Here is a 20,402-nt window from a genome sequence, read left to right on the forward strand (position 1 = left end):
TGGGGATAGATGAAAAATAGGAATCTGTAAGGTCGATTTTAAAGCCGAAAGAAATACTTTCTTCAATGCTGACTTGACTGTGGTAATAGTGGCGGAGCAAGGCCTTTTTCAAACAGTGATCTAAAGAAAGAAACTCCTAAATTAGTCGTCATGATTTTGGCTTCAGATGCTTTCAGGAAGGAGGCTAATTTTTTGACTGCTGAGTCATACTGTCTAAGAGTAGAATCTCTTTTATCTGATTCTAAAAACAGAGTGTTGACAGGGTCAATGTTCGCTCCTTTTTGGGCTGCGAATTTTATAAAGTCCATAAAACTAGGGCATTCTGAATTCTTGAGGAAGCTGACACAGTCTTGGTTTGTACTGTCTGGGTCAGTATGGGCTTGGGAATCCGAAGACTCCGTAATCCCAGTTCCTGAAGAAGAGGGAACCAATTGCTCTTCGGCCAATAGGGGGCTACTAGGGCTGGTTGACCTTTGAATGTCCTGAGTTTGTGTAATACTTTCAGCAGTAAATTTATTGGAGGGAACAGATAAATTTTCTCCCAATTGTTCCAATCTACTGTCATTGCGTCTGTGGCGTACGCCTGAGGGTCCAGGTTGGGGGCCACATAACAGGGGAGCTTGAAGTTGCTCTCCGTTGCGAACAGATCCACTTGGAGGCCCGGAACCCGGCGGCAAATCCATTTGAAAGATTCCACGTCCAGGGGCCACTCCGTCTCCAACGGAGTAGCCCTGGACAGGGAATCGCCACCACGTTCCGCACCCCGCTAGGTGGGTGGCTGACAGGTGCCAGCCGTGCTTGTTCGCCAGGGAGAAGATAGCAATCATTACTTGGTTTACTCGACCTGATTTGGAGCCGCCCCTGTTGATGCAATGAACTACCACTGCGCTGTCCAACACCAGCCTGATATGAATCCGGTTGGGGCGGATTTTCTTCAGAGTTAGAAAGACCGCCATAGCTTCCAGGGTATTTATATGGAACTGCTGAAACATTGTGGACCACGTTCCTTGTACTTTCTGTTTTGGTGAATATCCCCCAGCCGCTTAGGGAAGCGTCTGTGTGAACAACTAGTGCCGGAGGGGGAAATTGAAGCGGAACTGTTTTGGACAGGCCTCTGACTGTGGTCCAAGGCCGCAGTCTTGTCTTTAAGATTTGAGGAATAGAGGAGACCTTGTCTCTGAGCTTGACATTGGCTCGACTCCGCCACACTCTGTTTATGTCTTTTAATTTCGCTTTTAAGAGCAGGTCTGTCACTGAGGCAAATTGAAGAGACCCAAGGACTCTTTCTTGGGATCGGCGGGATGCTGATTGATTTTTGAGAAATTTCCTGGTGAGAGATGCTATCTCTTTCCTCTTGGGAGGCGGGAGAGATAAGCGTGTGAGAGGACAGATCCCACTGGAGACCCAGCCACTGAAACCGGGACTCTGGAGTCAAGCGGGACTTCTCTCTGTTCAGCTGAAAACCTAGCGACTCCAGGAAATTGATGACTATGGACGTAGCCTTCTGACACTCCGAACTGTTGGTGCCCAAATTATCCAATCGTCTAAATGCGCTGCTAGGGATATCCCTCGAGACCGGAGTTGTTGCACTACCCGTGTCCGCCAGCTTGGTGAATACCCTGGGCGCAATGTTTAGACCGAAGGGCATGACCCTGAAGGAGTAGGCTTGATTCCCGAGTCTGAAACCGAGGAACTGAGAGAAGTTCCGCGCAATCGGGACGTGATAATAAGCGTCTGAAAGATCGATAGAGGTGGTGACGGCCCACGCGGAAGTAGAGTCCGCACCTGAGCTACCGTAAGCATGCGAAATTTGTCGCATTTTATGTAGAGATTTAGACGCGACAGATCCAGGATCACTCTTTGCTGATCGGAGTCTTTTTGGGAACAGTGAATAACCTGCCTTGAAACTTTAGATGCCTTACTTTCTTTATTGCTTGTTTGTTGAGCAATTCTGTCACGTAATCCTTTAGGATTGATGTGGGTGGCTGGTAAAATCTGGTTAGAGGAGGAGGGTTCTTGATCCAGCTCCATCCTAGTCCTTTGGACACAATGCTGTGTGCCCAAGGGCTGAAGGTCCATTGGTCCCTGAACCAATACAGGCGACCACCTACCTGGGTTCTCTCTCAGTGGGAGGAGCGGGTTTATTCCCCCTACCACGTCCAGGCCTTCCCCTTGGGGTGGTGTTGGGCTTTCCTCTATGAGGGATTCTGCCTCTTCCCCCCCTTGTGACCCTATTAAGGCCGTGAAAGTATCCACGGCCCTCATATGTGGGGTTGTACGCTGGCGAAGCCACATACGAAGGTGCAGCTGGTTGGACCAGCACATACTGTTGGGGGTGAGCCTTGGAGGTGGAAGGCTGTGCTACTGCCGAGACCGGGACGGCTTGAACTACCGCCTGATGGTGGGGCCTCTTATGCCTCCTGAAACGTTTGCCTCCTCTCGTCTGGGGGCCGGCAGATTCTGGGGTCTTGCGCTTATAGGCAGAAATGCCCCAGCGAGAGCGCAGACTCTGGTTGGCCCTTGTAGCCTCGGCCATAACATTTGTGACCTCCTCTTCTGGGAAGAGGTTAGGTCCCCAGATCGAGCTTTTAACGAGCTTGTTAGGCTCGTGGCGGATAGTAGCATCGGCGAAGATGAATTTCCTGCATTCCAGTCTGGCCATGATAAACTCGAACAGGTCAGACTGAAAGCCAGCTAGCAGGGACTTAGCCAAAACCTGAAAGAATGGCTCGTCCGCGCAGGAGACGGCAGTAGCTTCCGTAAGGCAGACGGAGTTCAAGGACCGGGCATCAAACTCCGCCTTCAACAAAGATTCCGGCAGCTTGGGGATCTGCTCGCTGAATTGCGAGGAAGCACAGAAAGGGTCCAGCTTCCCGACAGTGAAAGTGGACGGGGCGTCCACCCAGAACTCATCACTTCCTGGGAATACCAGGGAAGTGGGGTCTGTTTCCTCAGCTGTGGTAACGGATTACCTTCAAAGCACGCTCGGGCGTAGCCAGAGCGACTTTGTCAAGCAAGGGGTGGGCAGGTTGTCTCCCAGGGCGAACATTGTAAAGTTGCCCTTGAAAGGAGTCAACTTCGTATTTTCTGCCTGCCACTCCGTCAGAGTGCGCAGGAGAGCCGACTGAGCTTGGTCCCTAGGGACGATGACAGTCTCCCTAGGAACCTTATCTGACCGAATCCATGCTTCCTCCGTAAGCCTCACGAAGCCTGGGTAAGGGGGCAAGAGATCGGGGGGGAAGAACTCCAATTCCTCCAACCGTCTCGTGCCAAGACCTTCAACCGTGAGCTTGCCATCATGTTGGATGGCCCGGAGTGCGAAACGCCAAGGGTTACCGACATCGAACGGCGGGAGGTCCGCTGTGTCGGGGATAACATACTGTGGTTCGGCTGGGGTGGGTGAGCCATTCCCGCCAGTATGTTATCACGACTGGCCAACTTCTCAGAGATTTTACTAAATCTCGTATCCAGGTCCTCTGTGAACTTCCTAAAAAGTTGATTTGCAAAGGCCTCTGCGTCGAAAGCAGGTTGGCGAGGAGGGCTTGGTTTGCAGCCCTCTTACTCGCGCCTTTGCCGGAGGAACCAGACTTACTCCCGGAGGCTACAGGTCCTGAGACCTTAGCCTTCGACGGGGGGAAGGGCGATGCCTTCTTGGAAGACGAGGACTTATAGCCCTTCGCCTTCCATGAAGTCTTCAACTTCAACTTGGGGATAGCAGACAGAGCTCTATCACCCAAGGAGGAAGACTTCACAAAACCTGCGAAGGAAGAAACAGATGAAACAGGGGAGTCAAAAAGGGGGCCGCCCCAACAACCTCACCTACCTCACCACTTACCACCTGGTCCTGCTCGGTGTTCATCGGTTCCAGGTTTAAGTCCAAGGCGGCTACATCCTCCGAGACCTCAGCGTAGAGGATATCCACTTGGGGTGGCTGGGTCGCATCCCGGATTTGCTGGATGATGGGGTGGCAAGATCTTCAGGCACTGCGGCCGCCACCCGTGCGCGCCGGGTAGAGCAGGTCCCTCAACTTAGCGTCGAGGGCGTAGGGCTTCCCGACGAAACATTCCTGCCAAACCCAGCCACCCAGGCCGGAGGGATTCCAAGGCAGACTTCTTGGAAGATTCGTCCGCCTGTAAGAAAACCAACAATTAGCTAAGAACGAAAAAAAACAGTCCGGGAACCCGTAAACAATATACAATATGAGGAGCATAAAGCGGAAGAAGACTGTCACTTACCGACTCATCCTGGACGGTTGCACAGAGAGCGAAGCAAACCTCACAACCATCGGGTGCCAAACAACCAGGTCATCCAGTCGGACCGCACAACCAGCGTGGGTCCGGCACACTACGTGACCGTAGGGTTGTTGGAGGGAGGCGGTACACCCGGCTCCTCACAGCGAACAGTCTGTAAGTAAGAAAAGTACATGAACCTACCACCTAAGCAATCTAAAGCCGGCAAGGCCGGGAAACTCAACTACAACCGGAATACTCCAGCGGAGAAGAACTCCCTTATCATAAACTGGGCCAATAAGCTCTAAATTACACAGAGTGGAAGGTAAAAGTTTTCAGACCCCGGAATACTCCGGGGAATGAAGGAAAGAGAAACCAGGAACTAACCATAAGGGCTGCCAGTAAAAATAACGGCGGAGCCCAGGGTGTAGGACCGGACTCACGTATATATAATATAAAGGAGAGTACTCCTGTAGATAAACAGACTTATCTAAATATCAGTCAAAAAATAATAACAATAAAAAGTGATGGTAAAACTCCGGAGACCGGAGGATCCGCTCCTCTATATAATGTAAATCCTTCGCCCTTACTTCCCCGCCGGAGAAACAAGACGGGCAAAATGCTCGTATGTTCATAACATAAGCTGGAGCAATTATATTTTACCCTATCTACGTAACCCGACGGGGAGACGAGAGGTGTGGGATAGTGTCTCAACACGTTCGAGCAAACAAACCACCAACCCCAACACAGCGATGCTAGGGACTGTATGGGAGGAGCGAATCCCTCTACCAAAAGGAGTCCCTGAACTCGGAGAAAACGCCATCTAGCGTCACCCGCGCGAGTAGAGCAAGGCTGGGGGGGGGGGGGAGTAGGGGAGAGGGGTAGGCTACCAGGAAGGGAACAGGAGACAGGGAGAAACATATCACCCGCTCAACTGCACCCATACCTCCAAGAATAATGAAACTTGGGAGGGTAGCCTACTACTGGAAGCTACACAGCCCAAGCCCGACTCCTTCCTAGGCGAAAGCCTAATAGGGACCTAACCTAGTATAGGCTAGGAAAAGGGAGGAGTGCGGAGGGGAGGAGGAAGCAACAGGGAGAGAAATTTTGTGCCGAGAACCAACAGGGATCGAGATGGGGGGCAAGGAGGCGACTAGCCTAGAGGAAACACATCCAAAGAACTCTATTCCCCAAATGAAGGAAGAGAACTAAGGGGCTCACTCTGCCCACCGAAAAACGACCCGGAGGAAATAGCAACCAAAACTCCCTCAACCTGATGATCTCCACACCCAGGGCAAGGGGATGGAAGCAAACAAGCCTACTCCACAAAATAGCCATCATATAAGAAAATGGAACCAAAATGTGCTCAATAGGGTGCGTAGCCTACCTCGGGAAGCGGTTAGATCTGAGGCTGCCGCCACCACACGGAGGTAAACAACAAAAAAATAAAATAAATAAAATAAATAAAATAAAAAAGAGAGCACCATCTCCAAGAATAAATAATTAGCCTACTTGAGACCAAAAATAATAAGGAACCCAACCTGGGGTACCTGGACGGGCATCACCTAACAAAGGCCGATAGGCCAATGAAACGTAATTCGTAAAACAAAAGGGGGAGCCACCGCAAGGAACCACCAGGAAGGGAACCAAGGGTAAAAATCTATCTATAACGACGAGGAGACAACTCCAACTGAAAAGAACTGAAGGAGCGCCTCGCGGTCGACATGGCTGGCGGGGGACGCCGTGGCGTCATAAAAAGATCTCAATATTTATGAAAATACGAGACCATAACAGCCAAAAAATAGAACAAAACCCCACAAGAAGATGGTACTTAACTTGGAGATGGTAAAGCTGCTCGATGCCATCGTAGATGAAAGAAAATCCAAAATAAAGGAAGACGAGCACACAAAAGAAATGGATGCACACGTGCTAGAAAATGGAATGAGGTAGGTGGCGCTGGTGTCGCCGTCCTGGCGGGTGTTGAGTGTAGGGGCTGTAACGGCTCACCGCTCTGTTCCGGGGGTTTTGATAAGGAGAGATCTTTCGAGTATGTTTCCGTGGTAGTGGTATTTCACTCACCCTTCTTTATACTGACGTCTTCCTAGAAGATGCTCGACTGGGGGTAGTAACCCCAGCTTTCCTGAAAGCTCTTTTTCTCTGGTATATCTAGCATTATTATACCTAGAAATTCGTGCTGTAATGGAATTTCACCGGCTGACACGGGACTGAACTCAGAAATACAGTAATATACTGAAATTACAACATTTATTCATTTTCAAAGCAGACTAAGGGCAGAAGATCAGTTTCTCTCTTCCTTCCTTCCTCTCTCTCTCTCGCCAAAAGGTAGAATGAGAAATGGATAGATATATTATAAATCGATACTAAGTTCAGCCCTTCACTCTCACAGGAAAAGATACTGCCAATTTGAGTCTCTTTACCTATGTGTGTGTGTTCATGGTGCTTTAAAAGTGCTTAGTAAAAGTAGTAGTAGCCTACATCTTTGGAAGACAAAGAAAAAAACAATTTTTTGTTGTCAGTCGCAGTAAAGAGAAATGGATTAACATTCCTCGAGAGATTAAAGAGATATACTCTCTCTCTCTCTCTCTCTCTCTCTCTCTCTCTCTCTCTCTCTCTCTCTCTCTCTCTCTCTCTCTCTCTCTCTCTCTCGTGCCAGCACAAGAATGGCTGAATGTAAGTTGTAGTAATCTCTCTCTCTCTCTCTCTCTCTCTCTCTCTCTCTCTCTCTCTCTCTCTCTCTCTCTCTCTCTCTCTCTCTCTCTCTCTCTCTCTCTCTCTCTCTCTCTCTCTCTCTCTCTCTCTCTCTCTCTCTCTCTGGCTGGAAAAAGGTACTAGTGTTTAAGATGACTTTGAAGAGATATTTTAATATAATTTCAAAGATTAATACAGTAGTATCAGGATAATAATTTAAGCTATATTTGATGTAGGATGATACTTAAAGTATATTTGATGTAGGATGATACTTAAAGTATATTTGATGTAGGATGATACTTAAAGTATGATTTCTCTCTCTCTCTCTCTCTCTCTCTCTCTCTCTCTCTCTCTCTCTCTCTCTCTCTCTCTCTCTCTCTCTCTCTCTCTCTCTCTCTCTCTCTCAATAAAAATGCAGGTTATGTCATTTTCAAGATATCCAAAGGATACTCAAAGGATTAAAAGTAAGGTTTTCTTACGATTTTCAACGGTTTTTCCTGTTTACGACGATTTTCGGCTTACGACGCATCATCAGAACGGAACCCCCATCGTAAACCGGGGACTGCCTTTATTTTGAAGTACACAAAGTACCATCACACAAAACATATCTCAATTCCTATCACACATTATTTGAGACTTGCCAATATGTATTCACCACCGAAAACATCGGTTTGGTAGTGAACATGATATTTACGTTATACTTGCCAATATGTATCCACCACCGAAAACATCGGTTTGGTAGTGAACATGATATTTACGTTATAATACGCTACTCGTAAAGGAGAGTTAATCAATTGACTGCAAAATTGCTGTAGCAAAATATGATAAACTTGAATCAGATCTTAATAACAATGCAATAAAATACTGATCATGAAAGCTACTCAAAATCTGTGATAATATTTAACTGAAATCCGGTTATCCAACCGGATAATAATAAACAAAGCTGCTACAAATACTCAATGTTTACATCGAGCTCAGCAGAAAGAAAATGAGGTTGTCTGCTAAGTTGTTCCTAGTATTCCCATTAGTGGGCGGGACTAGTCACCTACACTAAACAATCAGAGTGCTACTACGAATTTTAAAATTTAAGCCGCTGCACAAGTGGAAAGAACAGGCAGTTCCCGGTTATCGGCGGAGGTTCCGTTCTGATGGTGTGATAGGAGAAAATATTTGATACCTGAAAACTGGCAATTTTTGGCTCTTTTTCGACAATGTTTGGCACTTACTGGTACCAATAAGTTGTGGAAATTGCTGAATTTTGGTTAACAGCACCTCTGTTAGGTATGTATCAGCACCAATACGCAATTATCGGTGCTAATAAGTGGAAATCAGTGCATATCGGTGCCAAAAATCACCGATTTTCATCGCTAGACAAGCACCGAAAACCAGATCGCTGATAACTGGGAACTGCCTCTATAGGTATGTAATTACTTGGTAAGTTACTTATATGAAATGAAATATTAGAAATATGGAATAACCTTTTATTACACACTCCCACTTGGTTAAAACATGTTACAAACATGACATCCCAAGCAGGACAAAATACTGTACTGTAATAATAGAACAGATTAAAATCCACACTATACAGATACTGCAAATAAGAAAACATTTTAATCTTCAAAACCTGAAAATAATTTGCACATTGCTACTCAAAAAAGTCTTCAAAACCTGAAAATATTTTGCACACTGCTACTCAAAAAAGTCAAGTGCAAATTTCTGAATAATCTAACATAAAAAAGCAACATAATAGATTTCTACTTCCCTGACAATATTCTTGCTATAGTTCAATTTACCTGTAAACACTTTTAACATACTGCAAATTTATTTTTGTCCACTATTACTTCTCCTCAACATCATAGTTATGCAAAAATACCAGTAATATTTATATACAACACTCAAGTTACTACTCATCCGTTAACTTGTCTACAGAAGCTGCTGATACTGAAATGAATCTTTCTGACAACACAATTTTTTTGTTATTTGTGATACTTCTGGTTATTTACTACTTCAGTTATGAATAATTACAGTATAGTATACTGTACATTTCATTCAGAGGTTTTATAAACAGGAGTTTTGATTACTGTCCAGCAAAGATAACCTTCCTCTGGGGTTACGATAGGCTGATAAAAAACGTAACCTTTGGTCTCCAGAGCACACAGTAAATTTCCAAGACTTATTTTAAAAAAAAAGGTAGCGTCAAAGATGCTGGGTACCACCATACATTTTCAAGTAAAAATTCAATAATGAAATGTAAGTGTTACAATATATAACCACTGTAAACATTAGTTAGAGCTTTTAACACAAGGGGAAAAATAACACATACTTGCACATTAATTATCACGATTGTACAAATCATTATTATTACTGTACAGTATACTGTAACTTCTTTTTTCTGCCAGACTTGGATACATCCACAATCATCACTTCATCCATTATAGACAATCACTTGACATCCTAATTGCACGCCAAGAGAACAACCCTACCAACTTGTGTCAGTCTACCAGCTTTCAGGATGAGCCACATCAAACTTATAGTAAAATACATAAAGAATTATATTTTTTAAAAACACGCTCTTATTGAAATGCATTAAAAAGTAACAACTGGTATAAACTCAGCCTGCGTCAGCCTCCTCAAAGTTCTGGTGCCCTGGCTTTGTGGTCTTTGTGAATTTTACAGTTTGGGAGGAAACTGATATTGATTCTGTTATTACTGTTTTCCTAAATTCAGTCAAGGGATCCTACTCTACTGCAGCATGGCTCTACAGTTAAGTAACTAGCACTCTTCACATAGTTTTTGAAGCTACAGCAATGATGCGGCCGCATTGGCCCCGGGGAAAGTGTTTTGTTGGTACCAGACTCAGAGGCCCTTAACTTTCATCCCTAAGGTCTGTGTTTGTCTGAGACCAGTATTCCGTCCACATTCAGTTTCCTGGTCTTTGAGCAATGTATCGGAGTTAGCTTCGGTAACCAACAATCATCTTGTTCTTACCTTTCCTTGTTGGGGAAGACCCAAAATTTTTAATCAGCTTAGCTTCTAGTGCTAGTTTTCATGTACTGTCTGCCCTGTCTAGCGGAACCAATCATTTTGGTTTCCCCTCATCAGGGGGTAGTGTTGAATTCCTCACCCTAACTTTCTATCTACAGTTGAGGGTCCTCATTTTCAGTGGTCATCTTGGAAAGTACTCCCCTTTCACAAGGTCTGTCTCTGTGCCCAGTTTTCTCCTTGCAGGCTGTTTTAGACAGGACCTCGCAATTTTGTCAGGTCCTCTCTTTATTTAGAAAGGGGGGGGGTACTGTCATTGTGTCTGCTATTAGGCAGAAAGTATTTTCTTAATACAAGCCTATTCAGATTCAATTCTAAAGCTCATGATCTTAGACGGTGGCCACTTACATTATTTTCATTACATGAATTTAGAGGACCTTACTAATGTTTAGGGTGGAATTCTCTTTCTAATGTTCAGGTGGAATTCCCCTAGTTTTCAACATCTCTATTTAAAGTCTTTAATAGCATAAGAATGATATTTATTTCTCTGTTATTATTTCACCGGCTGACACGGGACCCCGATCCAGAAAAAGGATTTTGACAAAGGAAAAATCTATTTCTGTGGAGGGGCCCGTGTCACCCGGTGACCCTCCACTGTTTTTTCATTCTCTCCCTCCCATGGTAAACATCATTCTAGTGGGGTGGGTGCTAACATGGAATGCGATTAGTGTTGCCTTGTGTACAGTCCCGAGTGGTGCATGGGCCTGTATCGGCACTCTCTCGTTGGGACTTTTGACATTGGGAATCTTTATAGGGCAGGGTCCCGTGATTGTGACACTCTCACCCTTTACCATATACGACTCCATTTCTTGGAGCTCGCTCTGGGGGTAGTAACCCCAGCTTTACATTTAGCTTTTCTCTGGTATCTAGCAATGAAATTACCTAGAAATAAGTGCTGAATGGATTATTTCACCGGGTGACACGGGCCCCTCCCCAGAAATAGATTTTTCCTTTGTCAAAATCCTTTTTTTGAGACACCCCAGGATTTTCTGACAATTACTCGTCTACAAAAATAAAAGTGTCGGCACCAAACACGGAAGGAAATGCTACAAGAAAAGAATTATACAGGCAGTCCCCACTGAACGGCAGAGGTTGTTCCGTTCCTGGCTGAGAGCCAATAACCAAAAATTGTTGTTAAGCAAAACATCACAATAATTATGGGAATAAATGGCGTTTACGACACCGTAAGCGCCAATAAACTGCTTACCGACGCCAAAAATCTGGTTAATGACATTATTAGCCAAGTGTCATAAAACCAAAACTCCATTAGCTCATGCCACCAGTAAGTGGGGACTGCCTGTATTTTTTATTTCTTGTAGCATTTCCTTCCCTGTTTGGCATCCATGCTTTTATTTTTGTAGACATGATTAATTGTAAAAAAATCCTGATGTCTCAAAAAATTATTTTGTGCTTTTTAGTGCATTTTAATAAAAGTGTGCTTTAAAAACATTTTTTTGATTTTATACTTTTTAGTTTTGACAGAAATTGTAACTGATTTATGATTGTAACTAAAAAAAAAACTGAATGTGATATCCTCTCAAGCCATGGAAGGTTTGAAAAATCCATAGTTATTAACTTATTCTACCGAGTCAAAGAAGGCATGAATTTTCAATTTTAAAATTAATTTTCAAATACCTGTAGAACTAATATTTGCATTAAACTTTCATGCCCACGACAAATTTACCAACACTGAATCCTAAAAATTCAATTCACATATAAAAATACTGCATGTATATGCACACACATATAATACATCCACATATCTACACCTATAAATATATATATATGAGGAACCTAACATCCAAAACAATAGGCAACAAGCCAGTCGGCCTCTATGAAATTAGACCGCTGTAAAATCAACCCGACACCCCCAGAGCTGAGGGAGTAATGGAGCTCTCTACCACACCAAGCCATTCCTTCTTTAAGCAAGTGCACCGACTGGCCTATTAAGCAAAAGTGGGGAGGAGGAAGGGTGCCTATTAGTTCTGCAGGTAAGAATTAAAAAATTAATTTTAAAATTTTTTGAAAATTCATTTGTTTCATACTAACCTGCAGAACTAATATTTGCATGATTAAAACTGGATGGTGGGATGCAATTAATGGCACTAAAAACAGGCTTGTTGTGTAATGTTAACCTTAAGATTCAGATGTATCTTAAAAGTGACTTACCAAAACTGACAATGCAGGCTTGCGATGTCGCAGAAAAAGAAAATGTGGCCGATTGTCAGTCATTATGTCAGTCTGTCTGCCTCAGGTGGCCTATTAACCCTTAAACGCCTACTGGACGTATCATACGTCGACTAAAATTGTCTGTTGGGTGCCAAGTGGACATACCGTACGTCGACTACAAAAAATTTCAACCTTCAGTCAACTTTGACTCGACCGAAATGGTCGAAAAACGCAATTTTAAGCTAAAACTCTTACATTCTAGTAATATTCAATCATTTACCTTCATTTTGCAACAAATTGGAAGTCTCTTGCACAATATTTCGATTTATGGTGAATTTTTTAAAAAAACTTTTTCCTTACGTCCGCGCAGTAACTCGGCCGAAAATTTCAGAAATTCTTTCGTCATTTTGTCATAATTTTTGTACCGTTTTATATTAGCCGCTACGTAAAGTTTTATATATGAAAATGTGTGCAATTTCATGTAAAATACAACAAAATACAACCCATGGTTGTAGCTTTTATCAGTTTGGAAATATTTTCATATAAATCTTGATAACTGCCAAAATTTCAACCTTCGGTCAACTTTGACTCGACCGAAATGGTCAAAAAACGCAATTGTAAGCTAAAACTCTTACATTCTAGTAATATTCAATCATTTACCTTCATTTTGCAACAAATTGGAAGTCTCTAGCACAATATTTCGATTTATGATGAATTTTTGAAAAAAACATTTTCCTTACGTCAGAGCCAGAAATTCTTTCATCACGTTGTCGTAATGTTTGCACCGTTTTATATTAGTCGTTACATAAAGTTTTATATATGGAAATGTGCACAATTTCATGTAGAATACAACAGAAAATAACTCATGGTTGTAGCTTTTATCAGTTTTGAAATATTTTCATATAAATCACGATAACTGCCAAAATTTCAACCTTCAGTCAACTTTAACTCGACCAAAATGGTAAAAAAACGCAATTATAAGCTAAAACTCTTACATTCTAGTAATATTCAATCATGTACCTTCATTTTGCAACAAACTGGAAGTCTCTAGCACAATATTTCGATTTATGGTGAATTTCTAAAAAAAAAAAACTTTTTCCTTACGTCTGCGCTGTATGTAACTCGGCCGAACATCTCAGAAATTCTTTCGTCATGTTGTCATAATGTTTGCATCGTTTTACATTAGTCGTTACATAAACTTTTATGTATGAAAATGTGCGCAATTTCATGTAGAATACAACAGAAAATAATTCATGGTTGTAGCTTTTATCAGTTTTGAAATATTTTCACATAAATCACGATAACTGCCAAAATTTCAACCTTCGGTCAACTTTAACTCGACCGAAATGGTCGAAAAACGCAATTGTAAGCTAAAACTCTTACATTCTAGTAATATTCAATCATTTACCTTTATTTTGCAATAAATTGGAAGTCTCTAGCACAATATTTCGATTTATGGTGAATTTTTTAAAAAAACATTTTCCTTACGTCCGCCCGGTAACTCAGCCGAACATCTCAGAAATTCTTTCGTCATGTTGTCGTAATGTTTGCATCGTTTTATATTAGCCGTTACATAAACTTTTATATATGAAAATGTGCGCAATTTCATGTAGAATACAACAGAAAATAACTCATGGTTGTAGCTTTTATCAGTTTTGAAATATTTTCATATAAATTATGATAAATAGAAAAAATTCGACCTTCATTCAACTTTAACTCGACCAAAATGGTAGAAAACTGCAATTGTAAGCTAAAACACTTACAGTCTAGTAATATTCAATCAATTAGCTTCATTTTTCAACAAACGGGAAGTCTCTAGCACAATATTTCGATTTATGGTGAATTTTTGAAAAAAACATTTTTTTACGTCCTCGCGTTACGGATTCATGCATCATATTGTGATAATACTTTCTCTGTGTTGCTTTGATCGTTTTACAATTTGTTATATACCAAAATCATCGCAATTTAGTGTACAATACAAAGAAAAAAAATAATCCGTTAGCTTTAACCGTTTTGCTCACAGCACGATTTGTATAAAATTATATATGAAAATTTTTTTTTGCGCTGTCATATATTTCAATATTTATATATGATAATGATATTTTTTTTCATTTCTGATGGTTGCATACTAAACTTCAGGCAATGACAAAAAAAGGAGCCAAAATGAACTCTTAATCTTAAAAACTAAGCGTGCTGTGATTTTTTGAAAAAAACTTTTTTTCCTCTTCGGCGCTAACTCCTGAATGCCGCCGGCATACGGGAGACGTTTTTGTAAATAGAGGCTCGGTGTTTAAGGGTTAAGCTCCACACCAGGTCAGACAACCACTCTCTCATGGCCCCTCCTCACATACTCTGAAAGCTCAGTCTCCCAGTCTTTGAGTTAAGGCAAGTGGCAATGACTGACATGTCATGTGAACTGGTAAGTATCAGACTTGCAAACACAGACATACAACCTTTTTCTCTTCCGTCAGGTATTGGCAAGTATCAGACCTCCATTCAATGACATCCCATTCATGCAGCCTCTTATGCGTTGTACATCACCATACAAGTGGGATGATGAGAGAGAGACTCATTCACACAGCTTTCATGCCTCTAATTTTACATGCAAGCCAAACTCACCTGACCATACATACCTCTATTATTCTAGGTACAAGGAACAGGGAGAGAGTGAATGGTTAAGTTATCACACCACCAGCAGCAACAATGGGACCAAGCGATCTTACAGAATCATATACAAACTGTACATCTCTTAAGTAATGACTAGCAAAAACACTACTTGATCTCCATGTAGCAGCATTTAAAACTGAAGGTATTGAAACATTAGACCAAAATAAAATGAAGTAGAATAGCCCCTAATACTATGTGGACCTTTGTCCTTGTCCCTAGAAGAAGGCTTATTCTGCATATCTGACTGAGCCCCTGAAATTACCTCCCTCAGCAAAAAGGACAGCCCATTCTTGGAAAGTGGTCGTGAATTGTTTCTTAATGATACAATTAGAGAGCTAGGTCTCTGCTCTACTGATTTAACCCTGGCCCAAGTAGTACCTTAACGCCCTGACTGGACATAAAAACCTGTCTGGCTCTTGACCACCAACAAATGCAGCTTATGAATGGATAACATCATCCCTTGGAAGAGGTCTGGATTCTGTCTCAGTTTTTGCTCTAAATTCTGGCAAATATGAAAGTACCAAAACTTCTCCCTTCATTGCCACAAATGATGAAAGAGCATGAAGCTCACCAAGTCTTTTTGCTGTAGACAGTGCCAAAAGGAAAAGGGCTTTCTTTGTCGAAGACCCTAGATCAGCTGAACCCAGAGGATCGTCAGGTGGAGCCAGTAAATCTGCCAAAACCTCATCTAAGTCCCATTGGGGCTGGTGAAGAGATCTCCTAGGAACCTCTACCTCTAATGAATGAAGATCAGAGAGCAATGGATCCCTTATACCAGAATCTAAAAACAGAAGCTAACATTGCTTTGTAACCCTTAATAGTGGAGACTGAAAACTTTCTCTTATGTCGCAAATGAAGCAAAAAATCTGCTACCTTTGAAACTGTGGGGACTGATACTGTGTGTCTATTACTCATACACCAAGTGCAATATACTTTCCACTTATGTTGGTAGTTTACATTTGTGGTACTGTATTTCGTCTACCCCTGGAGACCCATAGGACCACCTGCACTGACACGACCCTTGCTCAAGCAAAACGCTGGATAGTCTCCAAGCAACTAGATGAAGCACTTGGGGGTTGAGGTGAAATTTGTGCCAATGGGGCTGCCTGAAGAGGTCTCGTCTGACAGGCAGTCTCACAGGTACTTCTGCTGACATCTCCCAGAGATCTAGCCACCTCTCCTTCTGGGGCCACCAAGGAGCTGTGTGTGTGACCCTGCATTGAGATGACACGCTTATCTTGTTCAAAACTTGTTGTAAAATGAGAACTGGAGGGTAAACGTGCGCCTCTAGGCGCGAACAGCTCTGGAGCATAGCACCCACTCCCGCCGCCATAGGATCTTGATGCGGGCTGAAATAAACTGGAAGGCGATAATTGAGAGCTGTGGTGAAGAGATCTGCTGCTGTTGGCCAAAGGTGAACCAGGTGGACTTCCACCTCTTGTGCTAGTGTCCACTCTGTGCTGATAACCTGATCTGATCTGCTGAGGGAATCTGCAACTATGTTCTTGCTCCCCAATCACAAACTGAGGAAGCAGTGAGACCTGATGGACTTCGGTCCAACGAAGGATCTCTTGAGCAAGTTGATTTAGAGCCTGCAATTTGGTGCCGCCTTCTTTCCTCAGGTATGATATTGCCACACAATTGTCTGAGAAGACAGCCACCACACCAGAATTGCACTGTCGGCGAAAGTGGTGAAGGCCTAACTGGATTGCCTTCAGCTCTCGCCAATTGATGGACTTTTGTTGATCCTCCTATGTCCATCTCCCTGCCATGAAAGACCTCCCTAGTACTGCTCCCCAGCCCTAATCCGAGGCATCGCACGACAACATTAGATCTAGGAAATTTGATTTCAGAGACACATCTTGAAGGAGATTGTGATCCATCGCCCACCATTAAAGATTCTCCCATATTTCTAAGTCCCATGGTTTCTTCAGAAATGGGATTGAATAGCCTTCTCTTAGTGCTTGAGCAATCCAACTCTCCACTCCTCTTGCTTCCCAATGCTCCCAAAAGCGGAAGAATCTTGCCCACAAAGGTGTGCGGAGAACTAGATCCTCACTTACATGTGGGTGGTTTGTTGGAGGACCTCTCGATTGCTCTGGGGGTGAAACAGGCATTTCCACGAGGTTTGGGGAAGCCTCTTTGCTTCTACCCCAAAAGCGCAGGGGTTGAACAGGGGAAGGCTGGAGACTCTCTAGGACGTCTCATTGATTGTGTGGAGGTCCTGCGTAGACTTCTGCCACAGATCAGACGCAATCTGCAGCACAGTCATTTGAGGGAAAAGCTGCTTCTTGTCCAGAGGCGAGAAGAGGAGCGCAGACTTCTGAGAGAGAGTAACTACCTTCGAGGTGAATGAACACCAAAGCTCCCTTTTCTTGAGGATACCCATCGCAAAAAGTGAGGATAATTCAAACGAGCTGTCTCTAATACCCTTATCCAGGCAAGAGGTGACTCCCAAAAAATCAGAAGAAAAGTCTTCAGGGATATGAGGGCACTTCTTCAATTTACGAGCCAGAGCTCCTACTGCCCAGTCGAGAAAGCTGAGAACTTCCAAGACTTTGAATAAGTGCTTGATCAGGTGGTCCAATTCCGAGGATGAGAACAAAATCTTGGCTGAATTGAACGTCGACCGTCTGGAGGAGTTAACTAAACCAGAGAAGTCTCCCTGGGAGGAGGCAGGTGCTCCCATGGATGGAGCCTCTCTGGTCACATACAAAAGGTATCTTCTCTGTGACAACCTAGACGAAGGACAACAAAAAGAGGCTCTTCCCTGCTCCCTCTTGCTTGAGAGCCAGTTTTCCACCTCATGGAGAGCTTTCTTAGCTGAAGAGGGCAGTACCATTTTAGGAAGTCTTGAAGAAGTCGTCTGATTATCCATCATGTACGTCGAAGTCGGAGAAGCTGGGGCTGCAGGAGAGAAGTAATCAGGAAAAGTCACCAGCAGAAACCTGAGTAATGAGGCATGCCAAAGGAGGGGTAACAGGGTCTGCTTCTTCCTCATCCTCTGAAGAAATTGGCGACAGATCGGCAATAAGGTGGGGAGCCAATGGGGTTTTCTGAATTAACCCCAGGATATTATCCAGTTTGCGCTGGATCGACTGAACAGAAGGATCCAAAACAGAGGGTGCAACTGTTGGAGCAGGAGAAGGTAGAACAGAAGACGACACGGGTGCTGCCGAAGAAACAGACAAAATCGGGCGCTCGGAAGCGGAATTAGACTTTGGCACCAACAAAGCGTCTTGCTGCAAGAGGGGAACAGGCCCCAGTGGGCACTCGGGAGTTGGTGGCCGTTCGGGAGCCAATGGGCGCTCGGGACCTGATGGGTGCTCGGGAGCCAAAGTGCGCTCGGTAAAGAGGCGCTCAGGAGACAATGGGTGCACAAAAATGAAGGGCTGTCACAGAGAGCCACACCAGAAGGAGCCTCACAATCCACTGGAGAAGGAAGTTCTGGTGCCACTGGGTACATTGGTGCCAAAGACGACTTCCCCACCAACGACAATTCAGGTAAAGCAGGTTGTACAGGCGCTACAAGAACAGGAGTTGGGCGCATGGGCACTGGAGAGTGATCCGACATCACTATCTGTCTAGGCAAGTCCTCCGAAGCAAAAGATGGGCGCTTAGAAGAAGATGAAGTTCTCGATGCAGAAGAGCGCTTCCGAGAAGTAGTGCGTTTAGAAGGTTGAACTTGTCCCAATAATGCTGGTTGATCCTGAGAGAAACGTTCCTGACTGTCTCAGACGCTACAGGAAGGAAGACGTTCTGGAGAAGTTTCTTTAACCATCTGCAGAAGGTTGAGAAGCACCCGGGGCCCATGCTCTTCCTTGGGCGAGTCGGTATAGTTGTGGCCTTGCACTCGTTAGGCCTGAGTTCGACTCTCCGGCTGGCTAATGAAAAGTTAGAGGAATTTATTTCTGGTGATAGAAATTCATTTCTCGCTATAATGTGGTTTGGATTCCACAATAAGCTGTAGGTCCCGTTGCTAAATAACCAATTGGTTCTTAGCCACGTTAAATAAGTCTAATCCTTCGGGCCAGCCCTAGGAGAGCTGTTAATCAGCTCAATGGTCTGGTAAAACTAAGGTATACTTAACTTTTTTCAGGGAACGAGATTCACCTTGCCATTGGTGCCTAGGACTGGAGTCATTGCTGGAAATATATATGAAAGACAATCCACTTCCATAGAGATGCCTTTCCAGTGGCGCTCTGTTGTAACCTGGGAATTGGCAACTGAGGTGGTGACTGGCTGTGGGCAGACCCCACCGACTTCCTTAGGGCTGCCAGTTTGGCTCCTCCCAGGTTTAGGGGAGTTTGCCAGGGACCTTGGCCTATGAGAATCGGTGGGACAGACAGCCACCTCCTCCACTAACACTTCACTATCACCTTTCACATTCACTTTGTCCATTAGGTCTTTAACATAATCACCAATTTTCTCCATCGTGTCAATGAGTACACCAAACTTAAGGTTAATTCTCGACTCAAAGCTGGTAATGAGGTCAGGATCAGGAGTAAGGGAGCCAGGGTGCGGAGTATTTGGTACAGACTGAGACATGGGATCAGGTGGAACAAAGGATAAAGAATCAGAATTATCAGACAAAGATTTTGCAGAAACCTGACTAGCTAAAGTCTTCTTACTACTAGCTCTAGCCGCTGCTTTCCTCTTTTTATCTGTCTGATTTCGTCAAATGACTATTCAAAGTATTCCACACTTTAGTATCCCAAGTCACACATTCATTACAGGTCAAATCAGGGGAACATATTTGACCCCTCCAAGGAGTACAAAGAGTATGAGGGTCATAGCAGGCTTTAGTCAGTCTCGTATTGCAGCTTTACTGCAATACCTAACACTTTGAGAGCCCGAGTCAGGCATGCTAACAAGTCAAGCCAAAGAAAATCCAAATAATTGTCAAAATCGGTAATACTAGTCTTCAGAGAAAACCTGACACTAACTAACTGTGCTGAAAAGGCTACCAAAAGGCGAACACTTCACCAATGATCCAAGATCAAAAAAGAAGAGAACTCCAAAATAACTGCTGCTGCCAATCACTGTAACCACAGCCATCGGCCGGCAGAAATATATTGAGCTCATTTGCTAAACTGGTTCCTCTCTTACCCTGAAAGTGGGCGGGGTCACTCGCCTAGCCAAACAAAAGTGGTGCTACCGTGAATTTCAAAAATTCTAGCTGCCAGTTAATAGAAACTAATAGCTATGTAATTATTTGGTAAGTAGCTTATATAAAAACAGCAAACTAAAATCAACAATCCACTGTACTTTACCTGCATCAAATCCTGAAGAGAGAGTTCTTTACGCAAGGTCTGGGTGACAGGTGGTAATCGAGCAACATCCAGCTTCATAATATTTTCCAATGTCTGTCGTAAAAGCCCAAGGCTTTGCCTAGATCGAAAAAAAAAATTTTGTTATGTAAGCATAATATGCAAAATAAATATTGTTGCACAGAAAGAATTACTATGATGCACAACTACGACCATTTTTCTTGAGTAAAAATAAATTTAGAAAAACTACTGACCCAACACTTTACTCTGTTTAAAGCTTCTAATTTTGTCAACTGCAATAATTTCAAGGCTGTTT

At 43.5% G+C, this 20,402-nt stretch overlaps 1 protein-coding gene across 1 annotated transcript in view; it reads right to left on the minus strand.

Moving 5' to 3' along the window:
• The window catches only part of LOC136834838 (ankyrin repeat domain-containing protein 27-like), a 139,028-nt gene that overhangs the window by 31,112 nt on the left and 87,514 nt on the right, over nucleotides 1–20,402 (minus strand). Inside the window, exon 10 of the mRNA XM_067097619.1 lies at nucleotides 20,090–20,207. Within this exon, the coding sequence (XP_066953720.1) occupies nucleotides 20,090–20,207 (118 nt within the window). The remainder of the gene's footprint in view (nucleotides 1–20,089; nucleotides 20,208–20,402) is intronic.

The sequence above is a fragment of the Macrobrachium rosenbergii genome, chromosome 4 (genome assembly GCF_040412425.1).
Source record: "Macrobrachium rosenbergii isolate ZJJX-2024 chromosome 4, ASM4041242v1, whole genome shotgun sequence".
Taxonomy (NCBI): Eukaryota; Metazoa; Arthropoda; class Malacostraca; order Decapoda; family Palaemonidae; genus Macrobrachium; species Macrobrachium rosenbergii.